The sequence below is a fragment of the Petaurus breviceps genome, unplaced genomic scaffold (genome assembly GCF_028583685.1).
Source record: "Petaurus breviceps papuanus isolate PSGF00001 unplaced genomic scaffold, PetGlider_PUasm1.0 90925, whole genome shotgun sequence".
Classification (NCBI taxonomy): Eukaryota; Metazoa; Chordata; class Mammalia; order Diprotodontia; family Petauridae; genus Petaurus; species Petaurus breviceps.
The window spans coordinates 25,932,705-25,953,983 of record NW_027187380.1 but is presented as its reverse complement, the minus strand read 5'-3'; the positions used below and the strand labels follow the sequence as shown (position 1 = coordinate 25,953,983).

Sequence of the window (21,279 nt, the reverse complement as noted above, 5' to 3'; positions counted from 1 at the left end):
TATAGTTTTTTATTGAATAGTGAGTTCTTGCCCTAGTGGCTGGAAACTTTGGGTTTATTAAACACTACATTATTGTGCTCATATGCTTCTGTATGTTGTATGCCTAATCTATTTCACTGATCAACCTTTATTTCTACCCAGTAACACATTGTTTTGTTGATTACATCGTTTTACTACAGTTTGAAATCAGGTACTGCTCAGTACCATTCTTTTCCATTTGGTATTCTTGACTTTTTGTTTCTCCAGATGAATTTTGTTATTTTTTTTTCTAGCTCTCTAAAGTAATTCTTTGGTAATTTGATTGGTATGGCACTGAATAAGTTAATTAACTTAGGTAATAATGTAATTTTTCTTGTACTGACTCATTCCTATGAGGATTTAATATTTCTCCAGATATTTAGGGTGGCCTCATTTGTGTAAAGTATTTTGTAATTGTGTATTATATAGTTCCTATATGTATCTTGGCAGGTAGAGTTCCAAGTATTTTATACTGTCCAAAGTTGTTTTAAATGGGATTTCTCTTTTTCTCTCTTCCTAATGTTTTTGTTTGTAATATACAGAAATGATGATGATGTACATGGATTTATTTTATATCCTGCAAAGTGGTTGAAGTTGTTAATTTTAAATTTATTTTTACTTAACTATCGTATGATCTGTAAAAAATGCTAATTACTTCAACCTATTTTTTTTTGTCTTGTTGCTATAGTTAACATTCTTATTACAATACTGAATAGCAGTGGTGATAATAGGCTTTCTTGCTTCATTCTTTTTCTTCTTTTTGAACGGCTTATCTCATTACTGATGCTGCTTACTCTTGGTTTTAAGTAGTTATTATTTATCATTTTAAGGAAAGTTCCATTTATTCCACTGCTTTTCAATTTTTTTTTCTTAACAAGAGTATGATATCTTGTCAAAAACTTTTCCTACATCTGTTGAAATAATAATATGGTTTTTGTCTGTTTTGTTATTGTTGTGGAAATTATGCTTATGATTTTCCTGATACTGAACCAGCCCTGTATTCAGAGTATAAATCCCACTACGTCATAGTACATGATCTTTGTGATATATTGTTGTGATCTCTTCACTGATATTTTATTTAAAATTTTTGTATCAGTGTTCATTTAGGAAATTGGTCAGTAGTTTTCTTTCTTCATTTTGACTCCCTCTGATTTAGGTATCAAGACCATGTTTGTGTTGTAGAAGGAATTTGGTAGGATCTTTCCTTTACCTATTTTTTTCCTCAAACAGTTTATATAGTATTAGATATAATTTTTCTTTAAATGTTTGTTAGAATTCATTTATAAATCTGTCCACTTCTTGTTTTGTTTTGTTTTGTTTTTCCTTTTAGGGGATCATCTGTATCTTGCTCAATTTTGTTTTCCAAGATAAGGTTGTTGAAATGTTCTATTTCCTGTTCTGTTAGTCCGAGCATTGTATATGTGTAAATATTTACTTGTTTCATTTAAATGATCAACTTTATTGGCATATAGTGGGACAAAACAGTGCCTAATAATTGCTTTTATTTCTTCCTCATTGGTTTTGAATTTGCCTCCCCTTACCCCATTTTTATATTGGTAATTTTGTTTTCCTCTTTTTCTTAATCAAATTTGCTAATGGCTTATCTTTTTATGTTGTTGTTGTTGTTTTAAACTGCTTCAGGGCAGCCAGGTGTCACAGTGAAAAGAGCACTGACCCTAGAGCCAGGAGGGCCTAAATTCAAATCTGTTTTTTTGGAGGTTTTAGTTGTTGGTATTCTGATTTTTTTGTTATTGTGTGTCCAATTTATTGATCTGTTCTTTTTCTCTTTTAAGGGATGAAAGAGTTTAGAGATAATTTTTTCCCTGATTCCTACTTTGAGTACATCCCACAAATTTTTGTATGCTGTCTAATTGTTCTCATTATCTTTAATGAAATTATTGTGTGTTTCTAGAATTTGTTCTTTGACCCATCCATTCTTTAGGATTAATTATTTAGTTTCCAGTTAGTTTTTAATTTCCTTCAAAAGCCCTTTTTTGAGAATAAATTTTATTGCATTATGGTTGGTAAAAAGATACATTTAATATTTCTACTTTTCTACATTTGTTTGTGTGGTTTTTATGCCCTAAATACATGGTCAGTTTTGTGAATGTGCCATTATACAAAGCTTAGAAATAAGTATACTTCTTTGTATTCCCCTTTAGTGTTCTCCAGAGGTTTAGTATATGTAACTTTTCAAAATTTCTATTCAGATCATTAACTTCTTTTTTGTTTATTTTTTGCTTTTTAAAAAAAAATTTTTTTTGGAGAGGGGAAGGCAGGGCAGTTAAGGTTAAGTGACTTGCCCAAGGTTACACAGCTAGTGTTAAGTATTTGAGGCCGGATTTGAATTCAGGTCCTCCTGACTCTAGGGCCGGTACTCTACTCACTGCACCACCTAGCCTCCCCATTTCTTGTTTATTTATTTTTTAAGCAATTGGGGTTAAGTAACTTTCTCAAGTTTACACAGCCAGTTATTTCTGGGTGTGGTGCTACGTATCTGAGCCCGGATTCAATCCCCAGGTCATCCCAACACTGGGGCCAGTGCTCTTACTCACTGGGCCACCTGGCTGCCCCTAAGCAATTGGGGTTAAGTAACTTGCTCAAGGTTACACGGCCAGGTGTTTCTGGATGGGTGCTGAGTGTCTGAGCCCAGATTTGATCCCCAGGTCATCCCGACACTGGGGCTGGTGCTCTTACTCACTGTGCTACCTGGTCGCCCCTCTTGTTTATTTTTTAAAATTGATTTATCATGGTCTCAAAGGGGTAAATTGAAATCTTCTGCTATTTTATTTTTACTGTCTTTTTTTCTTGTAATTCATTTAACTTTTCCTTCAAGAATTTAGATGCTATGCCTTTGGGTGCATTTATGCTTAGAATTGATATTAATTCATTGTCCATAGTACCTTTTTAGCAAAATGTACTTTCCCAGTTTATCTCTTGCCAAGATTGTGATTTCTACCTTTGCCTTTTTTTTCCCTTAATTTGTTTTCTTACTTTTAGTTTACAACTTTCAGTTCCACATTCCTTTGAGTTTCAAATTTTCTCCCTCTTCCCCTCCATGACAGCATGCTCTTAAATATAGGAACTACAAATATCTTCGCATTAATCATTAGTCAGGTCATAAAGAAGGATTATAACTTATGGAATGATCAGTGGGAAAGAAGAAACAAAACAAGAAAAAGAAATGGGAAGTAGTTTGCTTCAATCTGCATTCAGGCTGCAGAACCCTTTCTTTGGATGTGGATTATCTCTTTCGATCATGAGTCTTTTGGAGTTGTCTTAAACCTTACATTGCTGAGAGAGCCCAGTCTGTGAAAGTCGTCACACATATGTTGTTTCTGTGATTGTGTACAGATTTCTCCTGGTTCTGCTCTTCTCGCTCAGCATCAGTTTATATAAGTCTCTCCACGTTATTATGAAGTCTGTCTGCTCCTCATTTCTTATAGCACAGTAGTATTCCATTACAGTCATATACCACAACTTGTTCAGCCATTCCCCAATTGATGGGTATCCCCTTGATTTCCGATTCTTTTGTCACCACAAAAAGAGCTGCTATAAATATTTTTGTACATACGGGTCCTCTGCCCACTTTTCTGATCTCTTTGGGATATAATCCTAGAAGTCAGAGGGTATGCACTTATTTATAGCCCTTTGGGCATAGTTCCAGATTACTCTCCAGAATGGTTGGATCAGTTCACAACTCCACAGACAGTGCATTAGTGTTCCAATTTTTCCACATCCTCTCTAGCATTTATAATTTTCTTCTTTTGTCATGTTAGCCAATCTGGCTGGTGAGATGTGGTACCTCAGAGTTGTTTTGATTTGCATTTCTCTAATCAATAATGATTTAGAGCATTTTTTTATGTTCTTATAGATATCTTTAATTTCATCTTCTGAGAACTGCCTGTTCATATCTTTTGACCATTTATCAGTTGGGGAGTGGCTTGTATTCTTACAGATTTGACTCAATACTTTGTATATTTTAGAAATGAGGCCTTTATCAGAGACACTGGTTGTAAAAAGTCTTTCCCAATTTTCCACTTCCCTCGTAATCTTGGTTACATTGGCTTTATTTGTACTTTTCAATTTAATCTAATAAAAATTATCCATTTTGCATTTTATAATGCTCTCTAACTCTTGTTTCATCATAAAATCTTTCCCTCTCCATAGATTTGACAGGTAAACTATTCCTTGCTCTCCCAGATTGCTTACAGTATCAGCCTTTATACCTAGATTGTACACCCATGTCGACTTTATTTTAGTATATTGTGTATGACATTGGTCTATGCCCAATTTCTGCCATACTGTGTTACAGTTTTCCCTACGGTTTTTGTCAAATAGTGGGTTCTTATCCCCAAAACTAGTGTTTGGGGATTTATTAAACAGTAGATTACTATTGTCATTGGCTGCTGAGTCTCATGTACCCAATCTATTACATTCATCCACTACTCTCTTCCTCAGCCAGTACGTAATAGTTTTAATGACTTCTGCTTTATAATACAGATTAAAATATAGTATTTACCCTTTTTACTTCAAACATAATAGCATATTGTATTCTGTTCCAGTTCTTTATTTTAACTCTGAATGTATCTTTCTGTTTCAAATATGTTTCTTGAAACCAACATATTGTTGGATTCTGGTTTCTAAGACATCCTACTAGTCTTATAAATACATCACCATTATATAAGTGAGTTCATCCCATTCACAGTTATGATTAGAGTATATTTCCCTCTGTCCTAGTCCGTTATCTTTGTCTTTTTATCTTCTCCCTCCTTATGAGTGTGTTTTTCCACTGATTGATTAATGCTTCTCTTAATCTATCCTCTCATTTTTCCCTTTTTCTTTAATCCCTTTCCTTCCTATTTTTCTCTTGGGTAGAATGTAATACTATACCCAACTGTGTGTTTATGTATATTTTTTCCACTTTTAACCAATTCATCTGAGGTTCAAGTGCCATCAGCTCTCCCTACCCCCCACCCTGCAACTGCCCCCTCTTTCTTGTATTAACTTCTTTTAATGTACCATATTTATGTGAGATAATTTCCCCCATACTTTCTCCCCCCTCTTCTCCCAATGCATTCTTCTTCCCTACCCATTCTCTTTTTCTTTTAAGATAGTTTAAACAGAACAGAATCACACTGAGGTTCTTTGTTTAATTAGACTACCTCTGTAACCCCCGGTGATGATAAAGTTCTGAGGGACTACATGTATCTTTTTCCTGTATAAGAATGTAAACAGTTTAACCTTGTTTAGTCCTTTGTTCATGTTTACCTTGTGCTTCTTTTAACTCCTATCTTTGTATGTTAGATTTTCTACTCAGTTCTTGTCTTTTCTTCAGGAATGCTTGGAAGTTCTCTATTTTATTAAAGATTAATTTTTTTCCTTTATAGGATTATACTCAGTTTTGTTGGATAAGTTATTCTTGGTTGTAAGCCTAGATCCTTTCACTTCTTCAGTATCATATTACAAGTTCTCCACTCCTCTTTAGTGGTGCTGCTAAATCTTATATGATCCTGACTTACATGATCCACAGTTTGGACTTGAATCCTTTTTTTGACTTATTTGAAGAATTTTTTTCTTGACCTAGGAGCTCTGGATTTTGACTATAACATTCCCAGACTTGTCATTTTGCAGTTTCTTTCAGGAGGTGACTGGTAGATTCCTTTGATTTCTACTTCTCAATCTGGTTTTTAGTTATCTAGATGGGGTTTCTTATATGATTTCTTGAAACATGACACCTGTGTTCTTTTTCTTTGTTTTTGTTGTTCATGACTTCCATGTAGTCCAGTGATTCTCAAATTGTCTCTCCTTTATTTCTTTTACAAGTTAGTTGTTTCCTCTCTAATATATTTCATATTTTCTTCCATTTTTCAATCTTTTGACTTTGTTTTATTATTTCTTGAAATCATAGGGAATCATTAACTTCAATTTTGCCATTTCCAATTTTCAGTAAATTATTTTCTTCAATAAGGTTTTGTGCCTTTTCCCCTTTTCATCTGCGTTCCATAGCTCTTTTCTCTTCCCATTCTTTCCTCTACTGCTTTCATTTGATTTTTTTTTTGGGAGGGGGGAAAGCAGAGCAGTTGGGGTTAAGTGACTTGCCCAAGGTCACATGGCTAGTAAGTGTTAAGTATTTGAGGCTGGATTTGAACTCAAGTCCTCCTGACTCCAGAGCCAGTGCTCTATTTGCTGCACCACCTAGCCGTCCCTTTCATTTGATTTTTAAAATAATTCTTTAGCTCCTTTAATTCTTGCTTTAACTTTTCTAGGAATTCTTGTTGAACTTGTGTCTGAGCTATATTTCTCTTTGAGGTTTTGCTTGTAGATGTTTCATAGTAATTTTCTTCTGTGTTTTTTCTTGAGCTTCCCTGTTGCCATAGTAGCTCTTTTTTTTTTTTAAATTTGCTCCTCTAGCGTACTTCTTGACTGCATGTCAAAGAAGAGATGTGTCCCAAATCACAAACAATTAGTGGTAGAGCCAGGACTAGGATCCAGAATAAATATGAGCATTATAGTAATTTTACTTATTAGATTGTATCATTTTTACTGTACTCTTGTATGTAAACATTTTTAGTGGAAAGTAATTATTCATTTCAAAATTATTTTTTCTGATAAGAAAACCAGTCTTAGCAAAAAGCTTCATTTTTCTAGATCATTCAAGATCTTTATTTCTAGATTAAGGCAGAGATTTGAATAGAAGAAAATGAAGTATAATATAATATAAATATAATCAATGTTTTATTCTTTTTTTTTTAAGCAATCGGGGTTACCAAGCCAGCCCAAATATATATATTTTCCTTTTGGAGGGCAATTGGGTTTAAGTGACTTGCCCAGGGTCACATGGCTAGTTTTTGTGTTAAGTGTCTGAGGCCGGATTTGAACTCAGGTCCTCCTGACTCCAGAGCTGGTGTTCTATTCACTGTGCCACCTAACCACCCCCAAAGTTTTATTCTTCAAAGTAACTTAAAAATAAAATTTAAAACTACCATCAAATTGATAAAAGCCAGTTTTCTTTTGGGGAACTTAATTATTATTCTTTAGAGATAACTTTAAAATAGCTATGGATTGAACTACTATGAACTACTCTTTTGAAGTCTGAAAACTGACATTTTTCCTTTTTAAGGGATGCTTTCTAGAGACAGTCTGTATTTAAGAACAGAGCTATCTTGTATTTCAAGGAGAATAAGAGTAAATTGGTTTGCAGTAGCTCAAAATGTCATAGCAATGGACCTGACATATTTCCCCTCTAATATTATGTCTTCATTCATAATGATAATAATAATAGCTAACATTGTATTTTTTTTACTTCTTAATTTGAATGTTGTTTTCTTCCATTCTCTTCAGCTTTCTTGAAAACAGTGTTCTCTATAAATTTTAAGCACCTGTGCATGTGGATTAACTAAATAATTTTTTATATGCCTCTTTAGGTTAAAAAAATAAGATTGCCAGTTGTTTTCAAGAACATGTTGTCTTATACAAAATTATGCTGTAGTTTTGGAAAGGGTGAAAGAAGTTTTGACTTTAGCATTTTATTGAACTTTTAGTCAATTAATATTGCTGTATAATTTTACATTGTTTTTTAGATTCTGTTAAGAAAACCTATAGCTACTGCTATTATAGGCTATAATTACCCATAACACATTGTCAGTGTAGTTAATATTGAACATCTTTTTACTATTTTGTTGAAAGATTATTTTTCCATTTAGTCTCTTCATTTAACTCTACCCATCTATAGCCCATTACTCATCGCTATTAAATTTCGGCTATAAAGCCTTATTGTTTAAAATGACTAAATGTTTCTTCTTTGTATCTTTAAAGATTTAGATAACAATTACCGTGATATTTGTGTATTATTTTTATTCATTGATATGCATATTTGATACACCTTGATTAATGTCAGAGTTATGGTAACATTTATAGCAGTACATAAAATGTTTAAAATATGCATTTTGAAATTGAAAGAACTATGAATCTTATACAAAGAATATTCTCTTCTTAAAAACAAGAAACCAGAGGAAGTATGGCACAGATAACTTGAAGTAATAGAGAAAGAATACAGTACTTAATCTGGATATGTTTTATCGGTATGCTCTGAGGATTCCATTTCTCTCTCGATTGGCCTGTGATTCTGTAAATTTTTAAAAAATGAATGACATATTAAGCTAATTATGAGAAAGAAGCTATATAAATGCAACTTATTACTTTGTATTCATTCAACAAGAATTTATTTATTTTTAATTTGATATTTATTTTTTCCCTACCTCCCCAAGATAGCATGCAGTCTGATACAGTACAGTCACATTAAACATATTTCCACATTAGTCATGTTGTGAAAGAAGAATCAGAACAAAAGGGACTCCATAGTTCTATCTCTGGATGTGTTTAACATTTTCCATTACAAACAAGTCTTTTGGATTATTGTATTACTGAGAAGAGATAAGTCTGTTATAGTTAATCATTACACTATGTTGCTATGTACAATATTCTCGTGGTTCTACTCATTTCATTTAGCATCAGTTCATGTAAGTCTTTTCAGGTTTTTCTGAAATCATACTGCTGATCATTTCTTATAACACAAGAGTATTCTATTACATTCATTTACTACAACTTGTTCAACCATTCTCCAAATGATGGACATCCCCTCAATTTTAGACCTAATAGTGGCATTGCTTGATCAAAGGGGATCCACAGTTTTATAGCCCTTTGGGCATAGTTCCAATGGTTGGATGGATCTGTTCACATCTCCACCAACAATGCATTAATGTTCCAATTTTCCCACATCTTCTCCAACATTTATCATTTTCCTTTTCTGTCACATTAGCCAATCTGATAGGTGTGAGGTGATACCTCAGAGTTGTTTTAATTTACATTCTCATCAGTAGTGATTTAGAGCGTTTTTTTTTCATATGATTATAGATAGCTTCAATTTCTTTCTCTGAAAACTGCTTGTTCATATCCTTTGACCATTTATCAATTGTAGAATGACTTGTATTCTTATAAATTTGGTTATCACCAGCTGTGAAAGTTGTTTCCCAGCTTTCTGTTTTCCTTCTAATATTGGTTGCATTGATTTTATTTACGCAAAACTTTTTTTTTTTTTTGCTTTTTGGAGGGCAATTAGGGTTAAGTGACTTGCCCAAAGTCACATGGCTAGTAAGTGTGTCAAGTGTCTGAGGCCAGATTTGAACTTAGGTCCTCCTATATGCAAAACTTTTTAATTTAATGTAATGATAATTATCCATTTTGTATTTCATAATGTTCGCTATCTCTTGTTTGGTCATAAATTCTTCCCTTCTCCATAGATCTGACAGGTAAACTATTGTTTTTTCTCCTAATTTGCTTATGGTATCATCTCTTATGCCTAAATCATGTACCCATTTAGACCTTATCTTCAACAAGCATTTATTTTACTAATTAGAGGAGTTCATATTTTATCTTAGGGACATTGAAGCTTCTTGAGCAGGGGAGGAATGTGGTCACACCTGTGCTTTAAGAATATCATCTGTGGGGGTGGCTAGGTGGCACAGTGAATAGAGCACTGGCCCTGGAGCCAGAAGGACCTGAGTTCAAATCTGTCCTCAGTCACTTAACACAGAACTAGCTGTGTGACTTTGAGCAAGTCATTTAACCCCAATTGCCTTACCTTCCACCCTCCAAAAAGTAAAAAAAACTATAAAAAAATAAGAATATCATCAAGAATATCTGTGTGGATTGGAAAGGTGAAAGACTGGAAGCAGGAAACCAGTTAGGAGGCTGTCACAGTAGAGAGGTGATGAAATTTTCTTCATTGGAGAGTTGATGAAAATATGCTTACTAGACTCAGGATGTAGCTGCTCTGCTGAAATTACTCTCAGGAAAGGTTATTTCCCCCAAATAGAAATTTCTTCATGTCTCTTACATCATCTAAATTGTCCTCTGGCCTTTTTTTTTGCTAACCTTCAATGTCATATCTATCCAGTTACTGAAACTTTAAAGCAGGGATTCTTAGCCTGGGATCCATGAATGCAAATTTTTTTTTTCTTTTTTGCATTGAGAAACATTGTTCTGAGAAGGGGTCCACAGGTTTCATCAGATGTTGCTTTTGTGTCCCCCGTATTTAGCAGTGTGTGGTGTATAATAAGAGCTCAATAAATACTTCCTGATTCAATTTGATTTGACTTGACCAGGCTACTAAAAAAGTTCATGACACAAAAAAGGCCAAGAACTCTTGCTTTAAAGCATCATGTTAACTAGTATTGTGCATTTCATATAAAAACAACAGCAACAAGAACATCAACAACTTGAAAGTCATTGATGAAAGCAATTCACAGGGCATTTTTTGAAATGAAATTTCTTGCTTCGTTCAAGCACTTATCTTTGTTAATATCTTCGTTATTATAGCCCTTCTACTATGGGACCAGATTCCCTGTTGTCTGAATATATAATTTTTTAATTTAGAAGATGTATGGGGTTTTTTATGCCATAGTTGATTAGCATTGTTACCTCTTCTTATGCCAGCCTTCATTTTTTGATATATAACATTTCTTGTCTGTAAAGGGCTTGAGAAGAAGTGGGTACATTTGAATAGCAACTACAAAAAGTTGGTATTTGCTTGTTGACACTACTACCTGGAATACTTTATATTGATTATTTCTTTGAATTTTTTTATTTGTTTAACCTGCCCTTGAGTATTTGTTTTCTGGTATTGATATGTAGATTTAATAATATGAATCCCTAGTAGGGAATGGTAGCCTACTACCTAGTGATTTTTTTAAGTATTGATGATAAAAAGGAAAACTTCATTTTTATTTGAGTACTTAATGATTCATTTTGAAAAGCTTTCAGTAAAATGTGCATATCTTTCTTCATATGTGTAATTTAATGTGTTCACATATATATGTATGTGTATATATGTTGTGTGTTATACATTGTCACAAATTTCCCAGGGCTTAAAAATTTCATGGTTATTTTTGAGTTGGGTCAAGTGATTTCATGAAGTTCAGTAATTTTCTTAATGACTGACAAAGGAATCAAGAATATGCTAATTTAAAATTATACTAAATTAAGTGAGTTTAATTCGCAAGAAGAATGACGACTTTGGGAAAAAGTGTCATATAAAGCAGGATAAAATCAGGGAGATGTTCATGGTGACATATTTATGTGCCATTTTTAGACCAGGTCTGTGATTTCCATAGTAATAGTGGCAGTGGTAGTAGTTAGCATTTATATGGCACTTTTAAGGTTTGTAAGAGCTTTACAAATATCTCATTTTATTCTCACAATTCTGTGAGGTAGATGCTGTCATTATCCTAATTTTACAGATGAGGAAACTGAGGCATACAGAAGTTTGGGGGAATTGCCCAAGGTCACATAACTAGTAAATGCTAGATGTTGGATTTTAATTCAGGTTCTCTTGACTCTAGATCCAGTGTTGTACCATCTAGCTGCCTAGGGAACTCTGATTGAGAAAATTTCTTCTGCAAGTGCAGATCCATACTGTCTCAAGCAGTTTACAGTGGTAGTTGCCTGGAGTATTGATGGTTACCCAGGATCATACAGCAGTATGTGTCAGAGGTGAAACTTGAACCCAGATCTTCCTAAAATTGAGACCAGCTTTTTATTCATTGTTCTTTCCCTTTCCTTACTTACTATTCGCTCCATTTTGTTTATATTTTCCCTTAATTTGTAATTTTTATTTTTGCCTTTTTTCTGCCAGAATTTTTTTCTAATATATCCCTTCATGTGTTGAATCTTCTTTGTAACAAAGAAAAATTTAAGCAAAATGAGTCCAACAAAGAATATCTGTCCACTGACAGAATATGAGCCTTTAGTTCCTAACCTTTCTACAAGGCAGATATTTATAGACGAAAGAATAACATATAAATAATGATGAAGTCTTGGCTAGGCATATGTATAAAAGAAAAAGCTCTGGGAACCATGGTGGACCACAAATTGAATGTAATTCACTGGTATGTGTTTTTCTGTAATTTATTGGGAGGAAAGCCAACGTGATTCTGTGATTTGTTAAAACAAGTATGAGGTTCAAGAAGTAATCCAGACTGTATACATTGAGTCATCTCTTTTTTGAGTACTCTTGTTTACTAGTCCATGTCACCCCTCTCAGAGATGGAGGTATTTGAGAGGGATATAGTTAAGAGAATGCAACAAATGAATTAAAGGGATAGTAAATAGATTCTAACTGGAATTTAGAAAAAGAGGGATATTAAGACTAAGAAAAAAAGGGAAAAAATCAAATATCATCTTCAAGTATATGAAAATTATTTTATGAATGAGAAGCTGATTAGCTATTTTCTGTGTCTGTGAGGACCAAATAACATAAAAAAAGGTTTAACTTAAAGTAGGAGAAGATTTTGTTGACTCAGTCAAAAAGTCAGGCATTTATTAAGTGTTCTCATAATAGCCAGGCACTGTGCTAGGTACTAGGGATACAAAGAAAGGGAAAAAATAGTTCCTGCTCCCAAGGGTGTTACAGTCTAATGGCGGATATAACATGTAAGCAACTATGTATAAAGAAGATCTATACAGGGGCAGCTGGGTGGTGCAGTGAATAGAACCCCGGCCCTGGAGTCAGGAGGACCTGAGTTCAAATCCAGCCTCAGACACTTAACACAAAAACTAGCTGTGTGACCTTGGGCAAGTCACTTAACCCCAATTGCCCTACCTTCCCCCCTCCAAAAAGCAAAACAAAACAAAAAAAGAAGATCTATACAGAATAAATTGGAGATAATCATAGAGGAGAGGTACCAGCTTAAAGGAGGAGTAAGAAAGGCTTCTTGGAGTAGGTGGGATTTTAGCTGGCATTTGAAGGAAACCAAGAGGTGGAGGTGAGGAGGGATAGAATTCCAGGTATGATGACAACTAGTGAAAATGCCTAGAGTTGGGAAATGAATTGTCTAGTGCAAAAGATAGGCAGGAAGGAGTCCTTTGTCCCTGGATTTTAGGGAATCTGCGGACTTGAGTAAAGAGGTAAGAAGACTGACAAAGTAAGATGGGAATGTGTTAGGTTGTAAAGCACTTAAATTTGACACATAGTAGTTTATATTTGATCCTGAAGTGTGTAATGTATAATAAACCTTGAAAAGTACGTTGAAGACAGGTTATTAAAAAGGCTTTAAATACCTTGCAGAAGAGTTTCAATTTTATTATAGAGTAAAAAGATTTCCATTGAAACTACTGAGGCTAGGAATGAACTGGTCAGTTAGGAATATAATTTCGTTGGTTAAAAGGGGGAGAGAGAGAGATTTGAGGCTGGGAGACCTGTTAAGGGATGATAAAGAGGCAAAAGCCCAGGCTAGAGATGGTGAAAACCTAAGCTAAGATAGTGGCCTTTGAATGGTCAGAAAGTGATTTATCAGTGAGATTTTATGGAGATAAGAATTAACAAGATTTAACAACTGATTGAGCATATTGAGTTGAAATGTCTCCAGGGCATAAACATGCAGATGTGTTTCTTTACTGTTTAACTCTTTGTCTTTACATAGAATCATAAGATTTTTAGAGCTAGAAGTCTTAGAGAACCTCATACATCCAGCCCTCTCCTTTTGTGGGTGAGGAAGCTATGGTTCCAAAAGTTAAATGACGTGACCAAGATCACAGAAGGTGACAAAGTTAAAGAGTCTGTTAATTGAACCCTCTTATTTTGATAGTTAAATATTCTTTCAATTTTATTATAGTGCCTTTGATATTATGTACTCCTGAAAAAGAGTATTGAAAACGAATGTTCTTAAAGAATTGCCTAATTCAGGATGTCCCAAAAGTTCACTAAGACTTTTTTGGGGGACATGCCATATGGAAATGTTGTTGTGTGCTTAAAAGAAAGTAGTGAACTTAAAAGAGATGAGGAAAATGCATTGTATTAATTAAATGTCTTTTTTTCATTCAGTATGAACCACGAGGACCAGGCAGGCCATTGTACCAAAGAAGAATTTCATCTAGTTCAATACTGCCTTGTTCTGAAGAGTTAAATACTCCTCAAGACAGTCTTGCTCAGTGTAAAGAGCATCAGGACCATAATAATCAATCTTCTTTCAACTATTCATCATCAGAGTTGTGGGTAAATGCCACCTCATCTGCTCCACATCAGAACATTCCGTGCAATGGATCCAGCAGAACAGCCCCACCCAGAGAATTGTTAGGTAAGGCAAAACTCTTTAGCTTCCATTAGACTTCCATATTTCCTTGGCTTCCCTAGTCTTCTCTCTTTTTAACTCCTCTCCCAGTGTTTGATTTTGGACAGTATCTTGTCTGGTTAGTTATACTTTAGAGAAGTAGAGCATCTGCTTAAGTCAGGCTTATACTTTTTATGCATGGGATAAAGACAAAACATGCCAGTTCTTCCTTGGAAGCTGAAATCAGTTGGTTTCTGTCCTGTTACTGAATGGATCAAGTGCCTGAGTCCCAGGCAAGTAAAAGAGAATTACTTGCCCTTGAGAATTCAGTAAAACATAATATAAATACAAATAAAAGATAAAAATCAGTTAATGAGAAAATAGTAGATTCTGTTATTATATAAAACAATAGTTTTATAACAGAAAAGTGGGGCAGCAGATAAAGTTCCAGACCTGGAGTCATCTTCCTGTGTTAAAATCTGACCTCAGATACTTAATAGCTGTGTGACCCTGGGCATACCACTTAACCTTGTTTGCCTCTGTTCCTTATCTGTAAATGAACTAGAGAAGGAAATGGCAAACCACTCCAGTATCTTTGCCAAGAAAACCCCAAAAGGGGTCATGAAGAGTTGGACACAGATGAAGCAACAATAATAGCAAGGTAACAAGTTCGAGACAGAAAAACCTTGCATATATATGTTTCCCATATTCCAACAATCTGATAATCATTGAATTAGTCAAACTGAGACTTGCTAAAGTTCATAACTTAAAAAGACCACTGCATCCAGGGCCATCTCTGGTCATCCTAATATATATCTGGCCAATGAACTCAGATGACTCCAGAGGAGAAAGTGAGGCTGGTGACTTTGCACAGCCGTCCCTCACTTAAATCCAGTTCACTTGCAAGTCATGGCATCACCTCCCTGAGGTCGTGGTCCTCTTTGAGAAGGAAGGACAAACAACAACACCAGCAACAGATGAACATGGCAATCCAAAAATGATTTGACATTTTTCCATGAACTTCAAGTATCAGTGTTCTTTTTTCTCTCTTTTAAATAGTCAATGTAAAAAAAAAAAGTAATTGCTTTGTTTGAGCTCCCCAATATTTTATTACTTATAGCCTAGAAACATTTATAAAATAATGTTTATAATCTTTCAGGTGAATTTCTCTGCTGGATAGTTATAACTTTTGTATAAAAATTTAATTTTGCTTATCTGAAAATAAGATTATCATTATCGCTGACCTCTTTATGAAAATGTAAATTTTTATAACATTGGAAGTAGAAAGGCAGTCTCATTATTTACTTGGAATACTTAACTATTCCAGTAGGCAATTTTTCCAGAATTGTTATATGAAATGATTCAGTTTATGTTAAAATAAAATAGTTTGTATACGTATATCTGGAGAAGCAAGTGAAATATGTGTGTGTGTGTGTGTGTGTGTGTGTGTGTGTGCGTGTGTGTACATATATATGCTATTGTTTTAGGTTGTTTTTATATGAATTTTGATAGCTTAAAATTTACTTAAAAATTTTTGTCATTGTAGCTATCCTCTTCTCAATATATGTTGTAGTGACCTTTGCAAAGAAACTTTAATATTCCAATTTGACTTGATAAGTTAAAAAGAAACCAAACACTCAGACTTCTTTCATTTCATTTTATTGCCCCATCTAATAAAATTCTTATTTTCATTGTCAGAAGACAATCATAAAATTCCTTAGTTACAAATACTTCATTAAATGTATTAGAATCTTAATTCAAAGTCAGTTATGTCCTAAAGCATAGTTTTCTGTTGGAATCATTGTTGAGAGGAACACATAAGTGAACAGGAATGATATGGAATGAAAATGTTAATAAGTGCTTATAGGAGTCATGCGTTGTAAAGTCTAAAATTAAGCTTTTCAGAATTATTTACATATGAAAGGCAGGGTGGTATAGTAGAAAAGACACTCAACTTGAAATCAGGAGAAGCCTGGATTCAAGATTCCATACTTAGCCATTTGAACTATGACTGTTTATAATGCCAGCACCCACAGTGGCTATGACTATGGTAGTGTAATTGTGAATCACAAAAGGTAGCAGACTCTCCACATGGAAGACAGAACCAAAACATTTATTTAACCACCAGAAAGCCAAATCCATCATAGCAACTAAGAAGTTAGTACACATAACCAATGCAATGGGCACTGACATTCCCAAGCCTTTCCTCTGTCAGGCCTTCAAAAAAAAACAGGTCCCCTTAAGCAAAAATGTCCCTCTCTTACTAACCATAGCTGCTCTGCCTCCCTCCTGCTTTCTCCCAGCTGTTCTGGCTCTCCCCTGCTCCTTCCTGCTCCACCCTTCCTGTTTCACCCTTTCAGCAAGCTCCTCCCCTCTGTGGGCTCCATGTGATTACATTTGGCCTATTAAGGGGCAGGGAAGATCTTCAAACTCCCATTACAATTACACTATTTTAAATTATAGAACCATAGAATCTTAGAGGGGAAGAGCCTTAGAAACCATGAAATCCATCACCTTCATCTTACAGATGAGGAAATGGGCTAAGAGGGGTGAACTGACCTGGCAGAAACTATGATGTGACATAATTGTTTCATAGGTGTTTTGTTTCACATCTGCATATCTTCTTTTTCTTTTGAACCTCTGAATTGCTGGAATACTGGATGCAGGAGATAGTTGGTAACTTACTATTGCTGTATAGGCAAATGAAATAGATTCTGAGAAAACCCTTATTCTGGTCTCTATACATGTATAATGCCAGTGCTCAAGTTGAATTCTGCTATCTAACAGGAGCTCTGCCTCTGTTCTGTTACTGTAGTGAGAATTCATAATTTGGAAAATACTTTCTGTACCTCTAAATTCAGGTGGAAGTTTTAAGAGAAGAAAGAATCAGTACACTCTCAAATCACACCAGTTTGGGATTAAACTAAAGTGACAAAACCATCTTGGAAAGAATATTTAAAAGGAATTACTTAATATAGTAATTCAACTTAAGTTTAGTGAGAGTGATAATTCTGCTTTATTTAATAGGTGGGAATGTTTGGTAACTGTTAGCCTGCTAATGGACCAGCTTAAGTAGTATTAGTTTCTGCTTATGTTAAGATTCTTCAAAGGTGCTAAAAGGTGGTTCTCTTAAGTAAGCGGTCATTTTTGCTTATGTTATTAGTTTGTTAAGCAAGCCCCTAGTTTACAGCTAGCACAGGACTAAGTATTGCAAATGACTAATGAAGTTTTATGGTAATACATTTTTTCCTGAAAATAGACCTTAAAATCAGAGATATATTTTAAACCCTTTTGAAACTGTGATAGAAGTAGATACATGACCAAATGATGATACTTATCAAAGAAATAAAAATTGCTAATTTTAGAACAGCTACGGTTGTTTAATATATTTATTCATTATATTCTTACAATGATTTTATGATAAATTCATCCTCTTAAAAAGGATGACTTTTATTTTTAAAAACAAAATGTTAGCATAATCACAGTCAGATTTCGGAGAAATAGCTATAGGCAAGATTAATATCTAAGGAAAATATTTTAAAATTATTTAAATAATTTTACAAAATTTAAAAATATATTGACATACTCATTGGCAGTAGGCTGGCCACCTGGTGATGAATTTTTTTGGGGCATCTTCCAACCTGTGAAAGTAAGAACATTTTCCTCCCTAAGTGACCTTCTTCTTTATCAGTGGCATAAGCAGAATGGTGAGGAAAGTGGCAGAGAGAGAGTACTAAGAGTCAGACACTTTTCAGACCATCAGTAAACTTTAGTATTGATGGGGGAACTAAATTATATCAATCTTGGCTTTCTTGCTATTAACAAAACCAGAAGAAATAATGAAGTTGAAGCAAAATTCAAAGAAAAGAATTGACTGAGTGGGTTTTATCTTACTTAAACTCAGAGGTAAGAAAAATGAGCATTTCATGGGATATTTGTTCAGTTTTTATTACAATACTACTGATAAATATTTGGGGAAAAAAACTCTTTTAAAATAATTGTAGTTTATGCCAAATATCAGTTGCTGAAAATGAAACAGTAGGGAAATTCTACAAAGAATTTGAGAAGACTCTTTAAATCAAATCAACTTGTACTCTGGTACTCAGTGACTTCAGTGACATACCCAGTGAGTATGAGGGAAAATATGTGGGAAAGCATGAGTCAGGAAAAAGCAATCAAGGAGGCCAAAAGACTTCTAGATTACCTGGAAGCCTCATGTCTTTATATCATGAGCATTTTCTTTTTAAAATTTTTTTATTTTTGGAGGGGGGAGGGTAGGGCAGTTGGGGTTAAGTGACTTGCCCAAGGGCACACAGCTGGTTTTTATTTTTGTGTCAAGTGTCAGAGGCCGAATCCAAACCCAGGTCCTCCTGACTCCATGGCCAGCGCTCTACTCACTGCACCCCCTAGCTGCTCCCTTAATGAGTGTTTTCTTAAAAAAAAGATTGAGAGATAATATAAGCAGTATTATCCCAAAATAGAGAGAAGCAGTAGAGGGTAAAACTAATTAAAAAGCTTGACCTAGATAACCAACTAAGCAAATCAATTCATTGAAAATTGAACAATGAAAATGGAAAGAGGACTACAAACAAAAGAGAGATGATAAAGACTTTGAAAATCTATTTTAACAATATTTAAAAATTTTTTTTAAATTTATATATTTTTAGTTTTCAACATTCATTTCCACAAGATTTTGAGTTACAATTTTTTTTCTCCCCATCTTTCCCCAACCCCCACCCCAAAATAGCAAGCCTACTGAATACCCCAATCTGCTCTTTCTTTTATCCTCCCCCTTTCCCCCCCCCCCCAACTTTCTAGTAGGGCAAGATGGGTCTCCATACCCCAGTACCTGTATATCTTATTTTCCAGTTGCATGTAAAAAAACAATTTTTAAACATTGATTTTTAAAACTTTGAGTTCAGATTCTTTTTTCCTTCTTCTCTCCTCACCCACACCTACTGGAAAGATAAGCAGTTCAATATAGATTGTACATATGTAGTTATCCAAATCATTTCCATAGTAGTTATATTGTGAAAGACTAACTATATATTTCCCTCCATCTTATCCCACCACCAACTTATTATATTTTCTCCTTTGACCCTATCCTTTTTCAAAAATGTTTGCATCTAACTACCCACTCCCCCAATCTGCTCTCTCTTCTACCCTACCCCCTCTTATCCCCTATCCCCCTATTTTCCAATTGAGTGTGTGTTATTCCCTCCTTAGGCCAAATTCATTGAGAATCAGGTTGTCCCATTCCCTTTCACCTTCCTGCTCTTCCCCTCCATTGTAACAGTTTTCTAGTTTTCTCTTGCCTCTTTTATATGAGATAATTTACCCTAATCTATCACTCCCTTTCTCCTTCTTTCAATAAATTCCTCTCTCACCTCTTAATTTTATTTTTTTAGATATCATCCCTTCATATTCAACTCATCCTGTGCCGTCTGTCTATGTATACATGAACATACAAATGCCCACACTCACATATATGTTTATATACACATACATCCTCCTATACATACATATATATGCATATATATATATATATATATACATATATAGTCCCTTCAGCTATCTTCATACTGAGAAAAGTCTTATGAGTTACAATGATCATTTTTCCATGTAGGAATGTAAATAGTTCAACTTTAATAAGTTCCTTATGATTTCTTTTTCCTGTTTACCATCTCCTGCTTCTCCTGCTTCTTGTATTTGAAAGTCAGATTTTTTGTTCAGCTCAGGTTTTTTCATCAAGAATGCTTGAAAGTTCTCTATTTCATTGAATGACCACATTTTCCCCTGCAGCATTATACTCAGTTTTGCTGGGTAGGTGATTCTTGGTTTTAGTCCTAGCTCTTTTGACCTCCGGAATATCATATTCCAAGCCCTTTGATCCCTTAATATAGAAGCTGCCAGGTCTTGTGTTTGTGGCATTTGTGCATTGGGAAGTCTGGAAACCACTATAGCTGCTGGTGATTCACTCTCCTGAAGTCTACTCCAGCCGCTGCTGGTTGGGGCTGCCCTGCTGCTAAAACTGTGGCTCAAGTGGGACTGCTGGGGTTCCTTCAGTGGGAGATTTGTTTCTTTCTGTCACTTTGTGTATTCTGTAGCTCTAGAGTTTGTTTAGAGTAATTTTTTACATGTATTAGAGGAGGTGGTAGCCAGAGCCGTGCAGAAGTCCTGTTTCTACTCCGCTATCTTGGCTCTGCCCCCAACACTTTTTTTTTATGAGTAGTGGTGGAGCCAACACCATTCTTGGGCTATAACATTAGTCACAGTCCCAAATTTAAAGCAAATGTGCTTTAAAAATGGAGGTAGAAATGGAATTAACAAGAATAAAGATCAAGAGAGTATTGGATTGGACCAAATATATGTAGAAGTGCTGCAGGTAATAATTTTGTGATGGCATTGAAGGTTTAATATATAAGGAATTAGAAACAGGTGAAGTTACTAAAGGTGTGAAAAAAGGGTGACTTAGGGCATAACAATGCAAATTTCTGATTTAACTCCCCCATCCATACAAAATATTTTTGAAAGTTATTTTACATGAATCAAAGGCATCTTCATGAGTGTATTAGTAAGGAACCCACAAACTTTCACAGTCAGCATTCAGTACTGGAATGCATCTTTACCATTTTACAACATGATGGAGAGAACATAAATTTTTATTGTTATTGTTTTTAAATTTTTTTCTCTTTGTGATTATTGTTTATTGATTATGAAAAGACATTTAATTTGGCAGAGCAAAACTCCTTCCTACACGTTCTTTTACAGCAAAAATTTACTCATCCATACATTAAAATTATTCAAGACTTGGAAGATATAACTACAGAAATAATGATATTCAGTGATAATCAATATTGAGTGAGATATAAAAAGAGGGAGGTGAGTGCTCTCATCCATGGTATTTGCCTCTGTGATAGAGATCTAGTGAAGAGTCCAGGTCAAAGAAGGGTTCCTTGCGGATAGCTAGGTCCTACAGATGCTTCCATTTGCATATGTCATTGTGCTTATTGCATCAAGCCCCAAAACTTTGCAGAACCTCCTAGGAGAAATCTGTAAACACTTAAAAGAATTTGTACCTGTCATAACCACACAAGAAAAGCCAAGTGAATGAAGAATGCCTGTTAGCTAAATTTCAACATCCAATCCAATA

The 21,279-nt window shown here is 34.6% G+C and overlaps 1 protein-coding gene across 4 annotated transcripts in view; it reads left to right on the top strand.

The window, feature by feature from the left end:
- The window catches only part of HELZ (helicase with zinc finger), a 293,362-nt gene that overhangs the window by 260,248 nt on the left and 11,835 nt on the right, over positions 1-21,279 (top strand). For all 4 annotated transcript variants that reach the window (XM_069076607.1, XM_069076606.1, XM_069076608.1 and 1 more), the window contains one exon: positions 13,901-14,153. In XM_069076607.1, the coding sequence (XP_068932708.1) occupies positions 13,901-14,153 (253 nt within the window). The remainder of the gene's footprint in view (positions 1-13,900; positions 14,154-21,279) is intronic.